We start from the raw sequence: 21,902 nt of genomic DNA, 5'->3' as shown, positions 1-21,902 counted from the left end.
CATTGATGTGTTCTTTCAATTCTGAGTTTGAAGAATTAGCATGCAATTAGGGGTGTATTTGGTCTGGGTAATTTTTTATTGCAAAAAATGAAATATTATCATAAGGATAGATTATCTAGAAAATTATTAGATATAAATTATTATTACGTATAAATAATTATTGTTTTTGGTTAAACATAATAAAAAATACTAAAATATTATTTTACTTAAGTGTTATAAAGATTAGGTATAATTTTTCTAAAATATACTTCATGTTATTTTTATGGTAATAGAAAATGATAGCATTTTTATTATTAAAAATATTAAGAATAGAATTGTTTCAATATAAATATTAATTAGATAATATTTTAATGTCTAAGATGAAAGTAGTAGTAATTTATTTATCTATATTACTTATCATATCATTATTAGTAATATAAAATTATCAAAATATTTTGTTATTTGACAAACTAAACAACATAATATTAGTAATAAAAGATAGGTGCTATGGTAATTTTTACTATGAGCCAAACCCCTTTTAATAGCCAACTCTAAGAGGCTGTTTCGGCTTGTTGTCTTAACTAGGTTGACTGTTTTATTGTTCAATCTTCCAGGGAAAAGGGGGAAAAAAAAAATCTACAGCTTCTGTAACGATCTGGGTTTTGGGCTCCCATATTTTTCTTAGTTTCAGCACCCACTTCCTCTAAGACTACTGCAAAGTCTGATTTTACATGAGATAAATGATGCTGTTATTGGTGTGTTGTCGTTGGCGGTGCCATTGGATAAGCCACCGGAAGAACATACGAAGTATGAGGATGATGGCCTGGAGGGGGAAGCATAACAGGAGTCCCAACAGCAGAAGCCATATGCACAGGAGCTGCAATTGGGTGGCCAACAGGAGCTCCAAATATCCCCAATCCAGGCATATGTGGCTGACCCCCTCTGTGCTTCCCAGATGCCCCCATTGCCGAACCCTCTCCCAGATTAGTGTTTCCCTGTTGCCCTGTTATCAAAGCTTGATGATGATGAGACGATACCTCCCTGTTGTTCACACTTGTTATATCATGAATGCTCGACCGCCTCCTGTCTCTGTTCATTGAGTTCAACCGTATGAAATACTTCTGTGCATGGCTAGCCACTTGTGTTGGGGTTCTTGTTATCACTAAGTTTCTTGAAATGCTCCTCCAATCTCCCTTCCCAAATTTGTCTAAACCAAGTAGGAATAACCTGTCAAAGAGATAAGAGTAAACTTCCCAGTTCAGAAAGCCATGAATTTCCAAATTCCAATTATATAAAATAAGCCCTATAAAAGTTGGTGATAGCTAAGCTTGAATTTAGCTCATTTGAGAGGAGTTAAGCTTGAGCTTGAATAGAGTTTTGAGTTTTGCTTGATACTCTAACTAAACAAAAAATGATTAAAACGATATTATTTTGATATGTAATAAACAAAAAAACATTGTTTTAGTTAATTTATAGTAAAATTTTTCATACTTATAAGTTTGTCGAGTCTAACACTCCTAAAACTCAAGTTTGAACTTGAGTTTGAAAATATTAAACTTTCGGGTTTGAGTTTGAGTTCGTTTGAGCTGAGTTTGTTTTAGACTCATTCAAACAAAGCTTGAACAAACTTGCTAAAATCCAGCCCTAGTTGCAGTGAGTCCAAAAATGGAAACTTAAAACAAAAACTAAATTAAAGATACCTATGCTCTTCTTCCGTCCACGGAATTCCTTTCCTCCTTTCTTGGTCAGACTTTGAGCCTCCTTTGCCTCCATGCCCGCTGGACTCATGGCTGAGCCCTGTGAACCCACTTCCATAGCCACAATTTGATCTCTTATCTCCACCCACTGAGCCTGAGAATCCATGAAAATCTTTACTTGATGAAGTTGTTGCCATTGTTGCACCTTCCAATTCTCCTACATAATCTGGTAGTGGCACCCTTCCGGCCTCTATAGCCTGCAAATCCTCCATTAAAAACTGGTAATGTTGCTTTAATTCTTCAATACCTTTAGTTGGAACCATTGAAGCAATCTTTTGCCATTGCTCCTCTGATGATGATGATGATGAGTCTTCTTCACTTGTAGCAATACTAGTACTACTATTCCAATGCATTGCTATGGCGTTTTCAAAAGCTTTTTCTTCTTCTTTACTCCAAGAAGAAGCTGAATTATTGGACATGGTGTTTTTTGCTTTTGCCTTCTTTGTTTCGAAGAAATGTTGAGTGTTTTGTTAAATTGTCTCAGTTTTAAGTGGGGCTTTGTTGGCTTGTTTTTATTAGGAAAAGAAAGAGAAGGGGGTGCGCAGGATAAGGGGGAAGAAGACATGAGAAAGGGTGCGTAGGATAAGGAGTGTGGTGGATCTCTTTACTATCAACAATTGATTGATGAGGACCACTTTGTATGGGTAATCTGTCATGCTTATATCACAAATCATAAAACACCATTCTGGATTATTCTGAAACCCTCAAACCCTATCAAAAAGGGTTGGATCTGAACTAAACCAGTTTAGTTTTAAAAACTGGTTTGATTTAATTCAAATTTGATTTATATTAAAAACATAACCAAACTTGAACTAGAGGAAATTTAACTTAGTTTGACTTACGAGTCAAGGAATGGTTTGATTCAGTTCAAACTTGGTTTATAGCTTGATCTGAATTATATCAAACAATTATAAAAAATAATATTATTTTGTCAATAAGTCATAAATTCATATCACAAATTCGAGTCATAACTCAAACTACCTTTAATTTTGGTTCATTAAACTCAAGCCAAAGATTCTAAGACTTATGTCAAAAACATATTTCAAGGAGTAGGAACACCCATTCTACAAACTCTACAAACCATATTCAGAGAACTTTTTAGGGTCAACAAATCTATTCTCACTCCGGCGGCTAATTTGCATCATCCAACAATTTTTCTTGTACAAGAGCAAGCATTTGGAACATATTCAAGATTAGAGATCATCCAAAGAAATCCAAGTAAATAAAACACACTCTATAGCTCAAATTCATCTCGTAATCTCTACTCTTTGCACTCAAATGAAATCTTTTGAGAGTTTTTACATTCTATTGTGAAAATCAACCTAATAAGAGACACATTTGTTTATAATCACTTTATATTCAAACAAACTTAGATAAAATATTGTATAAACTATTAAATTGAGCGAAATCTCAGATACATTATTATAAATGCATAATCCAAGACAAACTAGGATGAAATATCGAAGAAACTAGGGTTTTCCAATAAATTTAGTTTATCAAATTGATATATGATAGTAGAACTTCAGGAAGATTTCCTTTAAAAAATTGATAAATGAGACTTGGGATAGAAGTTTCGAACCATTATAAATCATTTGAACAATTTGTTCCTTCCCTTTATTTTATTTACTATGTTCTATTGTACCTTGATTTAGAATAACAATAAAATTATGCATACATTTTTTTGTATATAATTTAAATACACAGATGATATGTTATCATGTGATTGAATAATTTTAAATTAAAAATAAAAAATATTTAATTATATAATAACATATTATCTATATATTTAATTATATATAAAAAATATATACATATAATATTACCCTTAAAGTAACTAAGTTTTTAATTTCGCATACTATTACATAGTTCACAAATTAAAAATATGGCGAGTGGTAAACACGCACTTGAGAAGAAAGTGGAGGAACTGGCATTATAATTTTGATTGAAAAATCTTTTCCTATACGTGGCCAATTTTCCATTTCTAGTTTTACGATAAAATTGCACCGCTAAATAATTCCTTTACTATTTCGCCTTACTTCCTCATTGAAAAAGAAATAAATAAACAAATAACTTATTTCATTTCTAATTCACAAATTATTAAAAATCGTCATAATTTAAACAATAATTATATGAAATTAAATTATAAATTTTTTTATTCAAAACTTGACAAAAGAAAGATACAAGTTTCTATTAGTATAATTTCAGAAATTAATAAAATTGATAAAATATTAAAATTGGTAAAAGAACGTTTAGACTTGAATTTTTATCATGTTCGTGAAACCCTGTTGTAATAATTATAAGTTTAATTATATTTTATATTTATTCGTTCAATCAATACAGATAATTCTATTATTTAAAAAAAAAATACTTATTTCTATTGGTTACTTTAAACCTATGATTGGGCAAATTTGTTTGCATTTAATCAAATGATTACGACCCACCAAATTTTATTCATTAGATACACTCATTTTTTAAAGTTTTTGGATAAATTTTTATCTTAAAAGATTTTATATGAAGTTTTAAGCTTGAATTTTATTTCATTCCTTAAAAAAATGTAAATAAATAATTATTATTATTTTTAATTAAAGAGGTTTCATTAGTATTAAATATGGATTCGAATCGAAATGATTTGACTTAAATTTATATTAAATTTCAATGAGTCAAATTGAAATTAAAATTTTAATTTAATTACTCGATTTGAATTTAAAGGTTTGTAGTCATCAAAACTTTTCTTTTTTAATAATTTTTTTTGGATAATTATTCTATCTTGTTAATGAATTTTTTTCTACTTTGATGGCTCTTTTTCTTCTTTCTAACGTAATTATTCAATTAAATCTTAATTAATTTTACAAACTAGTCCTAATTAAAATTGATTTATTTTAATTGATTTTTCAATCATTTATTTGAACAAGACTTGTGAAAATTGACATTACGAGAATTATAAAAATCCATAAACAGTATAGAGATGCTTCATGTTGACTCCTTTGGATCCATTGCTCTCGAAAGTACAAAATGATTGGCAATTATAGCATGAGCACTAATGTACCTTCAATCCACTTTATCTTCTTCTTCTCTTTTTTTTTTTTTTTAGAGGAAAACAAAAAAACCCCTAAGTTCCCATGCATATTAATATGTATACAAAATCATAATGCAAACCCTAATTTCCAAGTTAATAAAATTATACATATATATTTTTATATATAATTTAAATATATAAATGATGTATTATTATTTAATTAAATAATTTTAAATTAAAAATAAAATAATATATAATATATAATAATATATTATCTGTATATCTAAATTATATATTAAAAATATAAAATTGGGTCAGATTAAATATTGAAGTAAAATTGATGAATTTCATAGCATAGACTATTGTTAAACTCTATGAAATTTTGCTTCTTTCTGTTATTGGATTAAAATTACACAAGGAATCCTATGTATACACTATTATCATGATTGATTTTGACTTGAAAAATGATTTGAAAATAACTTTGTGATTCATGTCTAGCTGCAAATACATTGATCATGCCTGGAAATTGACTCCTGGGTCGTTCACTTTCCACCGTTGATATGATATTCATATTGATATAACCCAATAATAGTGCAATCAAATATTATATTATTGGAACTTCAAATTTACAATTATATATACAAGATTATATTATGTAACTTTGTTAGTAACACTACAATCCGATATAAGCCATTGATAAGATCAATTTTAGGCTATTAGAAAGAGGGATGTCAATTTTGATTCGAATTTAGAATCTTTGATTTTAAGGAGAATAAAATTTCCAATAGAAATAGAAAAGGGGACAGGGATGAAAACAAAGATAAAAAAACATCTCCGTAATCGGAGACGGGTTAGGGACAAAGAAACACGATACCCTCTCTCCACCTTGTTTTCATCCTTTAATATTGATATTTTTACGTAAAATACTAATATATTTTTATAATTTTAAATTATTCATTTTTTATTATGCACATTAAAATGATTAACATATGTTATTTGATATATTTGAAACATATCAATTTTAATTTTAGTTAATTTTATTGTTCAATATATTTATATTGTGTTTAGAGAATACAAATAGAACTTTTTTCCACGGGTACGAGATGAGAAGGAGATTTTTTCTAGTGGGTAGAAGATGGGGAAGGAATTTTTTTCACAGAAAATTATTATCATTCCTGTAACGAAAGTGAAGATTGAAATCTCTAATGGGAACGAAGATGGGGAATAGGGCATTCGGCCCCATTCCTCTCCGTTGCCATCCTTATTTAGAAAAGAGGCAAAGCATAGAAATCAAAGATACAATATGATTGCAGATGGGAAAATTTTCAAATGTCACCGTCAAAATATCAATTCATCAAAGCAATCTCGACACTTTACAGTAAAGATAAGGCTTCATCTCAGTGTGGTCCAATCCACAGCTTCAGTCTCTTCCTCTCCTTGTCAATTACGGATGAAATCTAATGAGAACCAATGAGAAAAAGTAGATTTCAAAATCTAATGCAGATTTCCCTTTCCACTGCCCTCTTTTGCAGATTTTTGTAAGAGGCAAATTTGACCTATATTTCTTGACTTTGGGTTAATATGATTAACACCAGAAAGTCATTTTTACAACCAACAAATCATGATATATATATGACATGAACTAATGCTGCGCTTCATGATTGGATAGTATCAGTAAGAAAACAAACTTTCAATGGTAAAATCTAGAGGCTGGTAGAAAATAATTCTACCATTAATCTTGTTCATCCATTTCTGGATTGAAAAAAAATGTCAATGAATACACCAAATTTTCCTTCTATTCCTTTCTGACAAAATCTGGAAAAACAAATCAAAACCCAGCTGCAAAATGTTGAAAACAATTATACAAGACAAAAACTACAACAGGGAGTTCTGCCTCAAGTGTTATACAACAGTTGTAAGCTTTAGAGACAATTCCTTGAGATTGAAACAACATGAGTCTTCAATTTTTCATAAGATGGAAAAATGTCAATGCACCATAAACTCGGAATGATGTAATCTAATTGTAGTTATACAATGTTATCTCAGACTCAAAAGTGCGTATAAAGAGGGTGATTCAAGATACAGATTAGTGATTCTCACATATCTGGAAAATGACACAGGATAAAAGTGAATTCCATTAAATCGCTTGTCGTTAAGGTGAGGGAAAAGTATTATGATTGTGAGAGGATACTAGTCTCACCTAGATAAAAATTGTGCCTGAAATTGGAGAAATACTCCCATTCCCATGACGAAAGCATGCTACAATGTAACTAAAGATAGCCCATCTTTCAAAAAGTATGAGACACCATTCTATACCCGAAGCCACCTAATTTGCAGTCATTCCATTGACATCATCATGAAATACATGGTGCAAACTTGACTAGGACGTGGGGCAGGCAGGAAGTTTTATTAGCTCTGGACTTGTAAAAAGGCTGCCGTCTGTGGGTTCATAAGCAGAAGCTGCTGCATATCCTTGGGAAGAACATCAAATATTGCCTGTAGATCTCCCTTTAGCTTCTGGCAAATCGTTGCACTATCTTCAGCAGCCCATCCAGACTTCTGCAACTGAAAATTACATTTAACAAGTAAAAATACTGCTGTTAAGTAATCTTAAACATTTCATGGCATGTACATATGTGCTTGGTCACGGATCATAAAGCATAAAACATCATGGTACACAAATTTAAGCATTGAGACAGAGCATTGTTTTCAATCATGTTTCCCATTCATCAAATGCTTGAGATGATACAGCGTATCAGTATCAAGACAGAGAGAAGCAAACATATTCAGCAACTTTGGAATTCATTTGTCAATAATAATAACTTTCTTTTGGCATTTTCACAAAAATTTTAACATTTCAAAGAATGTTTCACAAAAATGTTTTCCAAATCTTATTACTAAAGTTGATTTTAGATTCCAAATATGAAAACACAACCAATAACAGTGTAAACAGCATCGAAGGTTTTGGAAATGAACATTTTTCTAAAATGGATCCCTGCAAGTCAGATAGATCAGACAAAAATCTAAAAAAAGTACACTGCAGAGACCCTGTTGCCCATCTCACATGTATTAGAAATCTCTGCTTTTACATTGCCCTCATTTGGAATACTTGGAGACTATTTGATAAGAGTAAAAGCAGCAACAATTTACTGAAACTCCTACAATTAGGAACTCATTCTAACTTTTCCAGCTTCACAAAAGCATTCAGATTTTTTTTTTTTTAAATCATTGCTTTGATACAGTAAAAAGAAACAAAATCTCCAAAAAGAAATTTGCAAAAATCTAATTTTCAGGCAAACACAAGGAAGATATCCCTTAGGAGAGTGTTCAACAAACAAATGTATCAATGAATAAGCACAACATTTATTATAACTTAGATGAAATTCAGTACAAATATATTAATCCTTGAACACAGCCATAATTCTTTAATCCCACTTGATACACATCATTAAAGGAAAGACGCCTTTATGACCCCATAAATGCTATAACAATCTTTAGTCAATCATCCTTTCCTTCATACATTATCCTTAATGCAATAACAGTTGAAACTTGGCTTGTTTTTTTGGGAATTTCTCCCCAGAATATATGAGTTATGGTGTAACAAAAGCCAGTTTTAGGCAGTATTATTTACAGATTTTTTAAGAATATAGGATCTCTCTTGAAAAATGGAAGATTCTCTCAGTTAGATGTTTATAGATAGAGCAAAAGCTCCTAAAAAAAGGCTCAACCAAACAGAAATTAGCATTTTATTCTGAAGAAATAGAGAATTACCTGCGTTTCTTCAGTAAGACACCTCTCAATAGCATTGAATGAATCAACAATTTCCAACTCAGACATTTTAGAAATTAGCAGCTGTACGTTAGTCCTCATTCTTGCCTGCCTCCATAATCTATTCTGTTCTTGTTCTGCAGCAGCACGTCTTCTTTGAAACCATGGCATAAAGTTTGGTCCTTCCAAAAACTTCCTGAGAAAAAACATAAAGTGTATCAAAAGAAAACAATAAAAAGATAAATTCATTAATGTATTTAACTATAGAAGGAAGACAAAATTGTAGTGAAGAGCACCAAAAGTAAGAAAACAAACAAATAGTATAGGATCCGAATGACAGGAAGGCTAACTACCTGTACAAGTTCAGCCAATTGGATCTCATTCGCTTTGACAGAAACTTTCCAACACCTCTAGCTGATAAGCTTGAAATAAATTCATCAGCATTAAATAGAGGGAGAGGGGGAGGATCAGCATATGGAGAGGATCCTTCAGAAGGTGTGGTTGTCCTAAAAAATGGGCCAAAGGGAGCCAAAAAGTTGGTAGTGAGCTCCAAGAAATGCCGACGCAATATCTCATTGTTCACAACTGACATCGGCTCCTCAATCCTTGGTGACAGCCCAGCATCAATAAGCCTATTCAAGATAGAAGTATCAGGCTTGGTTGTTGCTGCATAAGTGCTCCAAATGGCTTCCTTATGTTCTGTCATGAGACAAAGAGGGCCATCTCTCCTCAACTTCACAGCATTCAACAAATTTGAAGGAGAAAACTTCTTTAGGGGACCAAACCCTTCAGGTTTACCAGAAAACTTGCCACTAGATGCCCTTCTGGCAAGTGCACCCTGGTTTGAATTAGGAGCAGGGCTTCCAACAGATACAATGTGGGGAATATTACGCAGAGCTTTAAGGAAAAAAAGATTTGTCACACCCAACACCATAGGAGGGAAAGTGTCCCCCTCCTGAAGTGAATTCAAATATGCAAATTCTGGATCATGAATAGTAAAATAAGGCCTAAAATCAATACTACAAAGCATTGGAGCTATTAAACTTACAAGACTAGCAACAGCTTCACAACATTGGGAAGGGGTTGGTGCTATGATAAGAATGGGTTCACCAATGAGTAACAACTCCCATAACACCCAAAGCTGCAATAGAAGGCCCCGAAATGTCCCAAATAGATCTGAATCATGAAAAAGACCTTGTGGAACTGACTGATTGTTAGGAAGAAAAGGAGCCATTGGGGAAACTGACTCTTCAAACATTGTTCCACTTTCCAAGGGCAAGCTATGTGAAGGTGGTAAGTTCACCTTAAGCATGGCATTCCCAATAGGAAGCTCCATTAACTTACCAGGTACAGGTGAAGGCCACATTGAAACATAAGCAGCAATGTGCTCAACAGCTTTCATCCCAATGTCAAAATACAAGGGACCCATGATTTGTAACAGTGGCCTAAACACACTAGAGAAAGGCCTTTGAGATAATATCACCACAGATTTTTGTTCCCCACCTCGCTTTAGCCTCTCATCATGCCTTTGCCTATTAAACACATAACCATACAGATATTTGGTATCTTCTCTATCATTTCTACTTTTTGAATTTTTATGTACTTTATCCTCTGGGGACCTTGGTAATAAATTGTAATCAACTCTGGTTATCCCAGACGAAGCCACATATCCCTGAGGACGAGTTTTCTGCCTTTGGAAACGGAAGAAGAATATGCAGTCATGTATACTTGAGCGGTTTTGGTGTTGGGATATGGAATCCGGAAATGAACTAAAAGCAACCTCAAGCTCCTCATCTTGCGTAAGACAACCAGGTGGGTAACACTCTTCAACGAGCTGGCCTTGTTCAAGATCAAACCGAATAATGCAAAAGGCAGCAACCCATCTTTGCAAAGCTTCTGTGTCAGGCTTTAAAGCAAGCTCTGGCTTCATAGAAAAGGACGGTGACCTACTCATATCCTTGGATCTATCATCAATCAAAAACTCCAACCCTCATCCTCTTCACCGACCATTTCCACTAAAATCTCCATGAATTTTCACTCGTCAAAGTACACCAAATCTTCACACATTAAGCTGATTTTCCACTAAAACTCAACTCGGCTATTCTCTTCAAAACTTGAAGTGAAAAAATCAAACCCTAAAAAATAGAGCCCACAAAATACATTGATTTCAAGATAAAAAGAGCAAGAATCAAGACCATTATAAAAACTACAGCAATGCTCCGTTTGGTTACTAAGAAAATGTAGGGAAAAAGCTGAATCGCTAAATTTTAAATCTTAAAAATTCACTTTTTAACTAAGCTAAGCTTTATGCAACTATCTAACTTAGTCCAAACTTACTTTCTTTAAAACTTATTACGGTCGAAACTACTAAAGCTGATTCAACACCATAAAATTTCTTTTCTATTCCCTCGTTTTTCCAGCAACCAAGCAAGCTGGAAGCAAAAAACAAAACAGAAAATCAATAAGATCCACAAATGGGATATATATATAAAAACTTACCCAAAACGAAAAACCTACGAAGCAATAATTGCAGAAACCAATCTGGATCACCGATAAATGAGTACCCAATTGTCCTCCAAGAAGCAAGAAATAAAGAGTTGGGCTTGAATCAAATTGCACGAATTGGATGAAACTTAACTTGAGGAGAAGCTAAATGGTGATGTAATTACAATAATTTCATGTGAAACATGCGTCAAATTGTTGCTTTCGATGTTCTTTCCTTTCTCTTCCGTTAAAGGGAAAGGACAAAATAAGGTGGTAACTATATACGGAAATCGTAAAATTATATGTTTTTTGTGCTCTCCGGGCGGGTGATTCCGGTAGCCCCTTATGATCTTGCCACGTCAGTGATTGAATTAATATCTGGCCGAACGCGTTTATTCAATTTAGAGCAACGCAATGTTTATCCATCGTTGGATATATAAATAAATATATATGTATATAATATATTATTATATAATTAAATTATATTTTATTTTTAATTTAAAATTATTTAATAATATATCTGAAATATATACATAAAATAGGTCTGTATAATTTTATTATTTAATTTAAATAGAATAAAATCTTGCATGAAAAAGTTTGAAACATATCATATGCCATCGAATTTTGGAAATGAGTGCTGTTAATGAGTTGTATTCAATACAATTTTATATATATATTATATATATAAAATATTGTACAAATTTTAATATATCCAAAAATGATTTTTATAAGATCTTAAAGCCTAATTTAATTTTATGGTTGTTTCTGTCAATTTTATAGTTATTAGTTTGCATTATTAAATAAATGAAAGTATAGAAAGCTTTCATAATTACCAATCTAATACTCAATTTGTACCAATTAGGTTATTAGTCAATGATTGTTTTTTTATTTTTTATTTTTTCGATTGTGTTCCCAGTTTTAAATTTTATTGATTATAAAAATAACAATTATATGTTTCTACGCAAACAAATAAAATTTTACACATACATGGTTGTGCATGCAAGATGCATGGTCTTCCATCTCTTTATATCTACAATCCGACAAAATTCTGAAAGCGTAAACGGGATAAGCTCACAACCCATGTACTTGTCAAATTTTGCCAAGACCGTATAAGGTGTCAAAAGAAAAATTTATGAATTACAACAATGCATGGTCATAAACCCTCGTATGCAGGACCATATGTGGCACGTTTTCTAAAATTTCGTCCCTCCAAATTCCAAAGACCTGTTGCCAAAATGAGACAAAATGACAATTGTTTGTCTCATCCCAATGTCACCCTCCATTAATCATTATCCAATTGAATATTCAAAATTAGATACATATAGCATTACTCTTAAAATATTCATAACAATCCATAGGAAAATCTCTCTAAGAATATAATTAAAATGCCCATCATAACAGTAATGCTTATTAGATTAAAGAGGGTTAAGGGGAGGAAGACAAACGGTAATGGCCCGATAGACCAAAGCAAAAGTTAACCCATATTCAGGGCAACTAATTTACAACCTCAATGGACAATACTTTAAATCTTAAAAATTTAAATATATTTACAATCTCTGAAATCTAAGAAAAAAGATAGAAACTGACCATGTATAAATCGTGGTGGCTGCATTCTATATTTCCTGTAGTTAGCTTTATGCCCAATTCAACAACACTAACTAAAGTAAAAGTTTTAGCAAAAACTGTAAAACCATTTTTCCTAAAGATGTTATTTGATCTCCTTCCGGCTGTCCAGTTCTTTAAAATAGACTGGAAGTTAGAGATTAAACATCATATACAGTTAATCGTTTCTCGATAGTGGCACGGCAAATTGGGCATTTTTTACATTTATCACAGCAGGTGCTGCATCACAATGGACAATTATGAGCATGGAAAGCAAAATGAGGAAGAAGAGATGAAGGAATATAAGCTTGGGATTTTATCGAGTAAGATGTCAAAATTTAGATCTAAAAGGTAAATGAGCATTACCTGCAAAGGATGTGATGCCGACATGGAAGAAGAACTACACTGATGTCTGCCTCGAAGCAAATTCTGCATAAAACTTTTTCCTGGAAAATTTTTAGACATGGTTCAGGCATTAGCAGTTTGGGAAAGAACAGAGCAAAAGTGAATCCCAATGAGATAATTCAAATTTTAACACCAACATCAACAGCAAAAACAATAGATGACCATCTGAAGTGATTCGATAAATGGTCCAAAAACAATGCAAAATTTTATTTGAAGAGTGACACTATAGATCCTTGTATCGATTCATCTTGCCTTACATTGGTCCTGCTCCCTAGAAGGTTGTAAGCTCTCATAATAATTTTAAATGGGAAAATGAAAAAAAATTGTACTAATGATCATGACATCATCTCAACAATAACATATGACAGACACTACACTCAAAGAAGGATTCCCAAAGTGAGGAACATTCAATCTAAGTATAAGAGATTACGTTTTGAAGTCTTTCAAACTCCCGCTTGCTATATTTTGATTTCTCTGTCTGCTCACTGAGCACTGCTTGGAGTCTCCATACCTGAGATAATTGAGAATCAAATAAATGAACTAAATGCAAGAAGCAGTAGGATCATATTAGTGTCAATATGTATTAGATAATGAATATGTTAGGACTAATGTTTACATTCCCCGCCCTGCTGGAGTAGCTCGGGTCCTGCAACAGTGTTCAGGTACGCAACAGAATATAAAGCATAAAAGATCTTAGCACAGATAAACAGAGTGATCTCGTAAAAATAATGTGGAAGGAAACACCATAAATTCATAATCACCTCTTCAGCAAGATCCTTTTTGGCCATTTTCTTCACCACTTCAGGTGGATAACCACAGAAAGTGTCATACCTGCACGGTAGGGAATCAAAACTCAATAATCACTTCACCTCCTTTTATCTTTCTAGAGCTTCAAATCAGCCCTTGGGGAATTTTTAGGAAACTCTAAATACAAGATTTAGCATGCACAGAACTTAAAGCAGGAAAATGAGAAAGAATGAGAATACTTCATCAAGAATGATATGAAATCAAGAATCTTTTATTAGTTAAATACAAACAAAAACTAATGTAAGAAAATATTACTGACTGAGTATATGCAATTAATAAGTATATTGCATGCATGATGCATCACTCAAAAAATAAGTTTTTGAATTTTAATGCTTTTAACATATGTATTCGTTAGGAGCCTGGCCAATTATTTAAGCAAAACAACCAAAAACACAAACAAATCAGTAAACAAAGTCGATATTATTGATAAAAGGAGATTTACATCGGTAGACCGACAATTAAAGCAGTCAAGACCTCTCTATTCCAGTCTTTTGAGGTGCTGAAAACCTCTCTAAGACTGCCACAGCCAATGGCTAGCCAAATCCTAAATTTTTTTCTTTCTTCCCTATTGACAACTCTTAACTTCTTTTATATAATAAGCTCTACCCTCTAAAACCAGGACAAGTGTCCCCCTAGGTCCTAACATTACCCACCCCTTTGAGAATCATTTTGCCTTCAAGGTGAAAAACTAGGATTTTTTAATTTTTTTTCAATTTTTTGATATTATTAGGTTTTCTTTTTTGTTGGATTTTTTTTCTTTTTTTCTAGTTGTTTGAATTTTTTATACATATGTTAGTTGTCCAGAACCTTTTTTTCCTTCTTTTCTCTTCCCCTTTGCGTCTTCCTTCCCAGCTTCTTCTTCTTCTTCCTTTTTTTTTTCTTCTTCCACGTGTGGTCCAACTTCCACCAAACTCGCACCTCTGCATCACCCATGCCAAGAATCCTGCCAAATTTGTGTAGAATCCACTTGATTCCACCGTTGCATTTGCCAATCTCACTGAGACTTCGACTTTTCCTCCATTTTCTGACAACTCTTCACCTCCCACCACATTTTTTCAATGTCAGTCAACCTTCACTTTTGTCGATTCATCTTCCTGTCACCATCCTGAGCTGATTCCATTTCAGTAGCACATTCTAGCAATTGTCCACCTTCCATTGGTGACCGTTCAACTTCCTCACCATTTTCAGTCGCCTCACTTGTTAGAATTGCCACAGAAACCCAAATCTCACCACTCTAATACTATTTTTGTTAGGAACCCAACCAATTATTCAAGCAAAACAACCAAAAACACAAACAAATAAGAAAACAAAGATGATTTTATTGATAAAAAGGGGTTTATAATGATAGACCAGCAATTTGAGGAGACGGGGTCTCCTAATTCTGGCCATTCAAGATGACAAAACCTCTATAATCAACCCTTAAGCTGCCCACAATCAATGACTTCCCAAACCCAAATTTTTTTCCTAGTTCCTCGCTTGACAACCTTAACTTCCCTCATATAATAAACTCTACCATCTAAAATAAGGACAGGTGTCCCCATAGATCCTTCCAATATTTCACATTCCTCTATAAATCTAATGATCTGAGTTTTCTAACAAAATATATTCCTAAAATGCAAGAATTTGGTGCAACTTTTATAACTTATCTAACTTCATCTCTGAAAAATACGTTGTCCAACAATCATATTTCACAAACTTGAACACAAAACTGAAAGAATTTTTTCATTCGATAGGTGTATTTCCTAAAACCATGAATAAGGTAAATAAATACTGACCCAGAAGCACTCTCATGGATAAGTCGAGCCTGTTCTTCTCGACTGCCTTCATCAATTGACCACCATCCCAATAGCCTGTTTTCAAATAGCCAAATGAGGAAAATGTTCCTCTGCAGGTGTAATCACCAACTACTCAGTAAGTGCAAAATTTGTCTACCGAAAAAGTAAAAAAACATTACCTGGAACCATGGTGCAAGAACCCCAAGCAATCATGAGCTCTTGCAGAAAATCTAAAAAATATTCCTGTGCCAGCTCCACTCTCTAATAAAAGTACAATTTTCTCAATCAATCTAGTTGTAGCAAATAGGACACCAGCACCTTGCAGCAGGAAAAGTGGAGAGAACAGGACAGGAACTGGTATATCTCTAGCACCAGCAGGCGTACCCTAATATAGAGATTGTCAATAAGGCATACCAATCAATACCCGTAAACACAAAATGACAGTTCATATACCTCTAAACGCATACAAAGGAGGATTTCAAATCCTATTATTGGAACTTTCATAATGTGGCCACCAATATCTGACAGGCTGCACAGTCTATCCTGGTTCTGATCCTCCCCCGGAGCAACTACTAAGCCACTATTCCAGTCAAGATATCTAATAGTCATAGAAGATGAGCTAGATTGTACTGTGGAAGGATTTCGATGAATTACAGGATTAGACCACTTTGTACAAACAAGAAAAGCGAAGCATTCTGCAATGCTGTGGATAACATGTTCACATTCATCACTCATATGATAATCCAAATCCTGAATAGGAATTTAATGTCACTGTATTTAAGTCAACCAACAATGTTATAAATCAGTGAACTGTATGAAAACAGAAGCAGAGAATTCGCACCCAAAATTTATAAACAGGTCCCACCAGCCAAGAGCACCTACATAACCTGCAATAGTTTATACATGAAAATCAAAAACCAGTTGTGATGAAAGAAATAATAACATAAAGCAATTACCTAGTGTCAATTTATTAAACACTGGATCAAACAATGTAAAGATGTTTTGGCTTTTAAATTATAGTCGTAGAAGTAAAATACTTTGGTATTATGCATCCCAAGGGCCAATGGCAAATATTTCTTTTTATTGTGATTAGAAAACAATGAGAATGAGAAGTCAGTAGAGAATCATTAATGAATAAGGGGTATTAAAGGCTGAAGACCAAAGATATTCTGAAAAGTGAAGTAATAAAGAATAATTCATTATCTATATAAATTTCATCCTTCCAAAATAACCAGATAAAAGTTAAAGGAATAGATATCCTTATAGAATTACATATAGCATCTAATGCAGTATCAAATCACCTTAGTAAGTCTTGAGGAAATTTAAGTTAGTATTCGGATGACCCAAATCAAAAGTGTTACTAGTAAAATATATGCAAGGAAAACAAGATCAGGCACAATCTAGGAATCACTCACCCAGTGAGTAAAATATATATATATATAAAATACAAAGCCTGATTCTGCTAAAAACAAGTCATCCCACAAAGACATCCAAAAGTTATACAGCATGGCCATGAATTTACACACTTACTTGCAAAACTACATATAATCTAACAGAAGTTGAAGAGTTTACCGCATAACTTTAGGAGGGTAAATACTGTAGCAGCTATAAAGAAGACCATGGAAATTGCAACCCAGAAGTGCTACAAGAAAAGGTTAAAATATCAGCAACAATAACTTTTAGATTTTAGATATACTTGATATATCTGCATCCCAAATTAAATTAACATTCCATTCTGAGAACCAACAAATCTGAGAAAGGCACAAACTTGCTACCATGGTATCCTAACAAAATAAAAAGATATTGCAGTAGCTAATGCTGCCTAAGTGCCATTGTTAAGTACAGATGAATCTCTCCATGACAGCAATTGCAAAATAAAATCCAGACAATGACAAACTAAAAACATTGTTTTCTTTCAATTATTTCCACCTCCATAAAACACAACACCTAGGGCTATGGCTACCACTGTCCTCAGGCTCAAGCTAATCAAGGATTATACTATTTCAATGATTCAAAAAAGCACTAGGAGCATAAGCATTGATTAGTTAAGAGTAACAGTATCTCTTAAGCAATTTACTCTTGGGTTGAAATTTTGTAATCACAAAAAATTGTCATTTTGTCTGGAATGGAATGCATTTAACGAACAGGGGGCTAATTTGGGACATGTCACTTCCATGTTACATATGACTAACTGAAGCTAACTTACAGGCAGTGCCTCCCATATTGCTTCATCGTTCATGCTTTCTTCTTCAGCTGGCATAAGAGCTCTACACATTCTAAAAGAACAAATAATCTTCTCGTCATAGCCCATATAATAGTTGATCGAAAAAAGGAATCACAATTATGAATCATCCATAAGGAGAACAACATAAGTTTGGATATTAATGATGAGAAAGGAAAGAGCAGAGAAAGTTTCAATAACTTTGAAGTCATTACTATTGTAGCTAAAAAACTACAATGGTCAATCATAAAGTACCAAATCCAGGGTGATCATATAGGTACTCCACACTTACAAAACATAACAAGAAACTTAAAGATCCATAAAACGGCTTTAGTTGATGAAAAACAGGTATGAAACTATCCAAAATATTATTAGATGAGCAAAAGGCTCGAATGCACTGATATATTATTGGAAGGGACTGTAGTTTAAAGAGAAGAACTACTGCCTGAGCATCATGTTAAAGAACAAATTTTCTAGCAGTTTTGAGGCATGACAGATCAGTTTGATTATATTCATTTATTAAGACAAAGACATGGTATGGATCAAAGCTGATAACAATACAAAAAAGGAGGCTAGCAATTAGTAATATTTTCATATTTGGTAGTATCAATTTTTTTTTTTTCAAATTAACACGATAAATATGTTGGGAATGTAAACAATGAAAAATTAAAAATGGGTGCCATTAGATGCACACAACTAGGAATGATAATATGGAAGTGTTAGCCTTGTGACTCTTGTCAACATGCAGTAAGCTTATAATGATTTTATGTCGGTTTTATCAAGTAGAAGGTGTTAAAATTCTATTGTGATGATGGTTGGTAGTACTTTTTTTTATTTTTATTCTTTTTTTAAATCATAAATGAAAATTGTGATTCAAAAGAAGTTTGTCAAGCAAGCAGAGTAGAAATCTAAAAAAATAAATAAAACAGAATATCAATTATATTAGCAATAGCATTCCAGTTAGCCAACACCACACAGTATAAATGGTTAGTAATAACAGTAATGATGATGATAACTATGACAGAGGTGATGTTTCCAACATGAAGCGGACAATGATAGTAGTGGCAGCAATAGTAACAGAAATAGTGGTAATTTTTATTTCTATCAAATTAAGTATCTTGGGACCTACATGCTAAGCAAGAAAAATATTTCATCTAAACAACAATTATTAGTACTTGAAATTTAGCAGAACAAAAATTTAGATGAGATTTCAACTAAAGAACATACCTGAAATTATCTATTAGGATAACTATTTCAAATGCCAAAAGGGGGAGAAAGACAATCTTCAAATCGACAGTTGGCAGACCTTGAGCTTTAAAAGGAAAAAGAACTTTAAACAATTAAAATTTTTAAAGCCTTAAAAATGCTTATTCTATAGGAACACCTATATGTAATGAATTCATAATTTGAGTACAACTTCATGGTATTAGAAACGCAAATAGTTTCACTAAGTTATTATATCTTGAAGAAATCCTCGCATTAGAAAAAAAAAGGAAAAGGGAGACTATAAAGAATGATTGTCAATCCCTCAAATAAAACAAAAACAACAGCAAAGTCTTCATACATACCATAAATACTCTCAAGATAGGTACAAAGGAGAAGCTCAAATGCAACGAGCAATGGTGTTGCAACAATGGCATGGCAAGGAGCCCACTGTCAAAGAAAAAGAGATCCCATCAAACTTGACCATGAATTTGATCAATGTGCACATAAATAATAAGAAATTTATTGAAGAAAATATTATATAAAAATAAATAAATAACAAGTCTTTTGGATTTTCTTCATCTTGGTAGAGAAACATTTAAACACACATGGCGGTTATGCGGAACTGATGGAGCAGGCAACGAGAATCTTCCCCGAGCAATAACTGCATGAAATGTCCAAATGGGGAAGAAGACTATCCTGCATGCCAAAGTCAACAAAATATACAGCAATTAGAACCAAAATCATTTTTAAAAAAAAAAACTATAATACCCAAATATATAGAAAACTGGATATAACCAATTTTATATTTGAAAAGCTTTAAACGATTGTAAAATAGCAGTCCACTCCACCTATTTAAGCAGCTTGACAACAGAAAAAAAGAAATTTAACAAAGAATGGAAAAGGTCAATTTCTGCTATTGAAAGATAACATATAACTGAAGCAGAAAACACTAGGCACTGCTCAAATTGAAGTATTCTACAAAATGACCTTTCCACCCCATATACAATTAAAGACAACAAGAACACAAGGATCTACAGTCCCTCAGCAAGAGTGTTTTCATCTGATAACCATAGGCTCCACCATGTCAAACTACACAAGCCCCTAAATTTTTTATTCATACAAGCAGGCTCTTTAGAATGGAAAAATCATAATAAATATCATGGCTGAATCCTCTTTCAATTTAACCATCACATGCACTAACCTGCGCACTTGCACAGCTTGACACCTCTGAGAATCCAACCCTCATGGCAGAAAAAAAACTTACCCATCTCATTGTGTCATGTGCAATTCACATGCTTCACTTTACTACCAATCACAATACAAGACTTCCTTGTTTGGTTCTATATTGGCTTAAAATCATAACTTGTTTGATAGCTTTGAAATTGAAGAGAAAGTCATTTAAATATTTATATTTATTTAAATATGCATATACAAACCAAAGAATAAAATAATATAATGTTACTCAGTGTAAGACTAAATACAAGATTCAAACAACAAAGAAGTTAAAAATTCGTTATAATGTCAAGTGTAGTTGAACAGTCAATCATGTGTGTGACAGTCTAAAAGCTTATCTCATTACTCCTTTTAAGTGGTCATTGACAGTGATCAACTCAGTCATCAAATGGTGAAACTGGAGAACAAAAGCTCCACTTAAAAATTTTTCAATAAAAATCAGAAAGCTAAGTTTTTTTCCGCCTTCAGTATACAAAAATGCATTAAATTTTACAGCTCCCTGACTGCCAGGTTGTACAATCCCACAACTTCTGAACCCATCACACAGAGATTTCTGGTTATCCAAGAAAAAGTATAAAAATACTGAAGCACCAAGGTATTAAAAGAATAGTTTGTGAAGCGCGTCTTCTACAGAAGGTTTCTCACTCGTCTCTAAAAATTTTTTATTTTGAAACAAATCTAACTCTTCACTCTCTGACTAGAAAAAAATCTCTTTACATGATTCAAACAATTCTTTTTTCTCTTCTTTTCTTAAATAAAGGCCTCTATCTACATTCACAGTATTAATTCGTTAAAATTTATAATTTAAGGTAAAAAGAGGACTTAAAATTCGATATATCTAATTCATTCATGAAATTTGTTTTCAGAGAAATGATAAAAGTAATGAAAAAAAAAAAATGAAGCCACCTAACGAAACCTACAATTTCTGAAATTATTTCAACAACGACAACGAAACATGAAAATGATAACAACAACATCAAAAGCAAAAGAAAATAATTTTTCAAAAAACAAAGAAGAAACGAACTGACCACCACGAGTAAGAAACGACGTGATCGAGCTTGAGAACAAGCAAAAGCGTGAAAGTGAAGAGAAGGCTATGTGCAACCAGAGTCTGTACAGACTTCAACACTCTTCTCCAGCTCATCTTCTCCTCCTCCACCTCCCTCTCTATCCAATTCACTCTAAATACAGAGAAACCAGAAAACGACGGCGTTTTCAGGATTCACTGAGCGCCATCAAAAACCCTCCATGTTTGTTTGCTTCTTGATTTGATGAAGATAAAACAAAAGGCATTAACTCTCTTTCGCCCTTGATAATTTCAAACTTCCTATATTTTATTCTCTCTTAACTTTGCTTCACGTCGTACCCTATGCGAAAAGACGCACATGTCCTTACATAGAGATAGGAAAATAACTCTTAAAAAATAAAATTCATTTATTTAATGAATTTAAGGGTAAAATTACTAATTTAGACTCTAACAGCCTTTACCATACAAGGAATGGGCCCGACAGTAAGAAATAAAAGGTTGCCTGATTTGGTAATTTCCAGTGACTCGTCTTTAAATTAGTTGAAATTGTTAAGTTTCCAGAGAGCGGCCGGTGAGGGCTGTGTAAAGAAGAAGTTACTTGTCTGCCCAGAATCGCTTTGGA

At 32.9% G+C, this 21,902-nt stretch overlaps 3 protein-coding genes across 10 annotated transcripts; all 3 read right to left on the bottom strand.

The window, feature by feature from the left end:
- Positions 1-421: 421 nt before the first annotated feature.
- Positions 422-2,233, bottom strand: LOC123203899 (transcription factor MYBS1-like). Its single transcript, XM_044620370.1, has 2 exons — positions 1,680-2,233; positions 422-1,206 (listed from the first exon to the last, which is right to left on the bottom strand). Exons 1-2 carry the CDS (start codon positions 2,153-2,155, stop codon positions 729-731), a joined length of 954 nt encoding a protein of 317 aa, XP_044476305.1. The 5' UTR covers positions 2,156-2,233; the 3' UTR covers positions 422-728.
- Positions 2,234-6,526: 4,293 nt separating this feature from the next.
- On the bottom strand, positions 6,527-11,296 carry LOC123204507 (protein DENND6A-like). Of its 5 annotated transcripts, XM_044621196.1 has the most exons (5): positions 11,038-11,289; positions 10,858-10,952; positions 8,874-10,655; positions 8,524-8,716; positions 6,527-7,317 (listed from the first exon to the last, which is right to left on the bottom strand). In XM_044621196.1, the coding sequence occupies exons 3-5, from the start codon at positions 10,472-10,474 to the stop codon at positions 7,162-7,164; spliced, it is 1,950 nt and encodes a 649-aa protein (XP_044477131.1). In that variant the 5' UTR covers positions 10,475-10,655; positions 10,858-10,952; positions 11,038-11,289; the 3' UTR covers positions 6,527-7,161. The 5 variants fall into 5 exon arrangements, 3 of the variants coding, with proteins under 3 accessions (XP_044477131.1, XP_044477132.1, XP_044477130.1); XM_044621197.1 differs by lacking the exon at positions 10,858-10,952 and having other exon boundaries at positions 6,527-7,311; positions 11,020-11,291; XM_044621195.1 differs by lacking the exon at positions 10,858-10,952 and having other exon boundaries at positions 11,020-11,289.
- Positions 11,297-11,989: 693 nt separating this feature from the next.
- LOC123204927 lies at positions 11,990-21,580 on the bottom strand. Of its 4 annotated transcripts, none has more exons than XM_044621742.1 (14): positions 21,282-21,578; positions 19,626-19,716; positions 19,383-19,467; positions 19,042-19,126; positions 17,800-17,869; positions 17,166-17,235; positions 16,435-16,480; positions 16,047-16,296; positions 15,773-15,978; positions 15,594-15,668; positions 13,773-13,842; positions 13,442-13,522; positions 12,973-13,052; positions 11,990-12,228 (listed from the first exon to the last, which is right to left on the bottom strand). In XM_044621742.1, the coding sequence occupies exons 1-14, from the start codon at positions 21,395-21,397 to the stop codon at positions 12,198-12,200; spliced, it is 1,356 nt and encodes a 451-aa protein (XP_044477677.1). In that variant the 5' UTR covers positions 21,398-21,578; the 3' UTR covers positions 11,990-12,197. The 4 variants fall into 4 exon arrangements, 3 of the variants coding, with proteins under 3 accessions (XP_044477677.1, XP_044477676.1, XP_044477678.1); XM_044621741.1 differs by lacking the exon at positions 11,990-12,228 and adding an exon at positions 12,400-12,846 and having other exon boundaries at positions 21,282-21,576; XR_006499644.1 differs by lacking the exon at positions 11,990-12,228 and adding an exon at positions 12,400-12,846 and having other exon boundaries at positions 15,594-15,703; positions 21,282-21,580.
- Positions 21,581-21,902: the final 322 nt, after the last annotated feature.

Source organism: Mangifera indica, chromosome 20 (genome assembly GCF_011075055.1).
Source record: "Mangifera indica cultivar Alphonso chromosome 20, CATAS_Mindica_2.1, whole genome shotgun sequence".
In the NCBI taxonomy this organism is placed as follows: domain Eukaryota; kingdom Viridiplantae; phylum Streptophyta; class Magnoliopsida; order Sapindales; family Anacardiaceae; genus Mangifera; species Mangifera indica.
The sequence above is the reverse complement of the archived record's forward strand: the minus strand, read 5'-3'. Positions and strand labels throughout refer to the sequence as shown.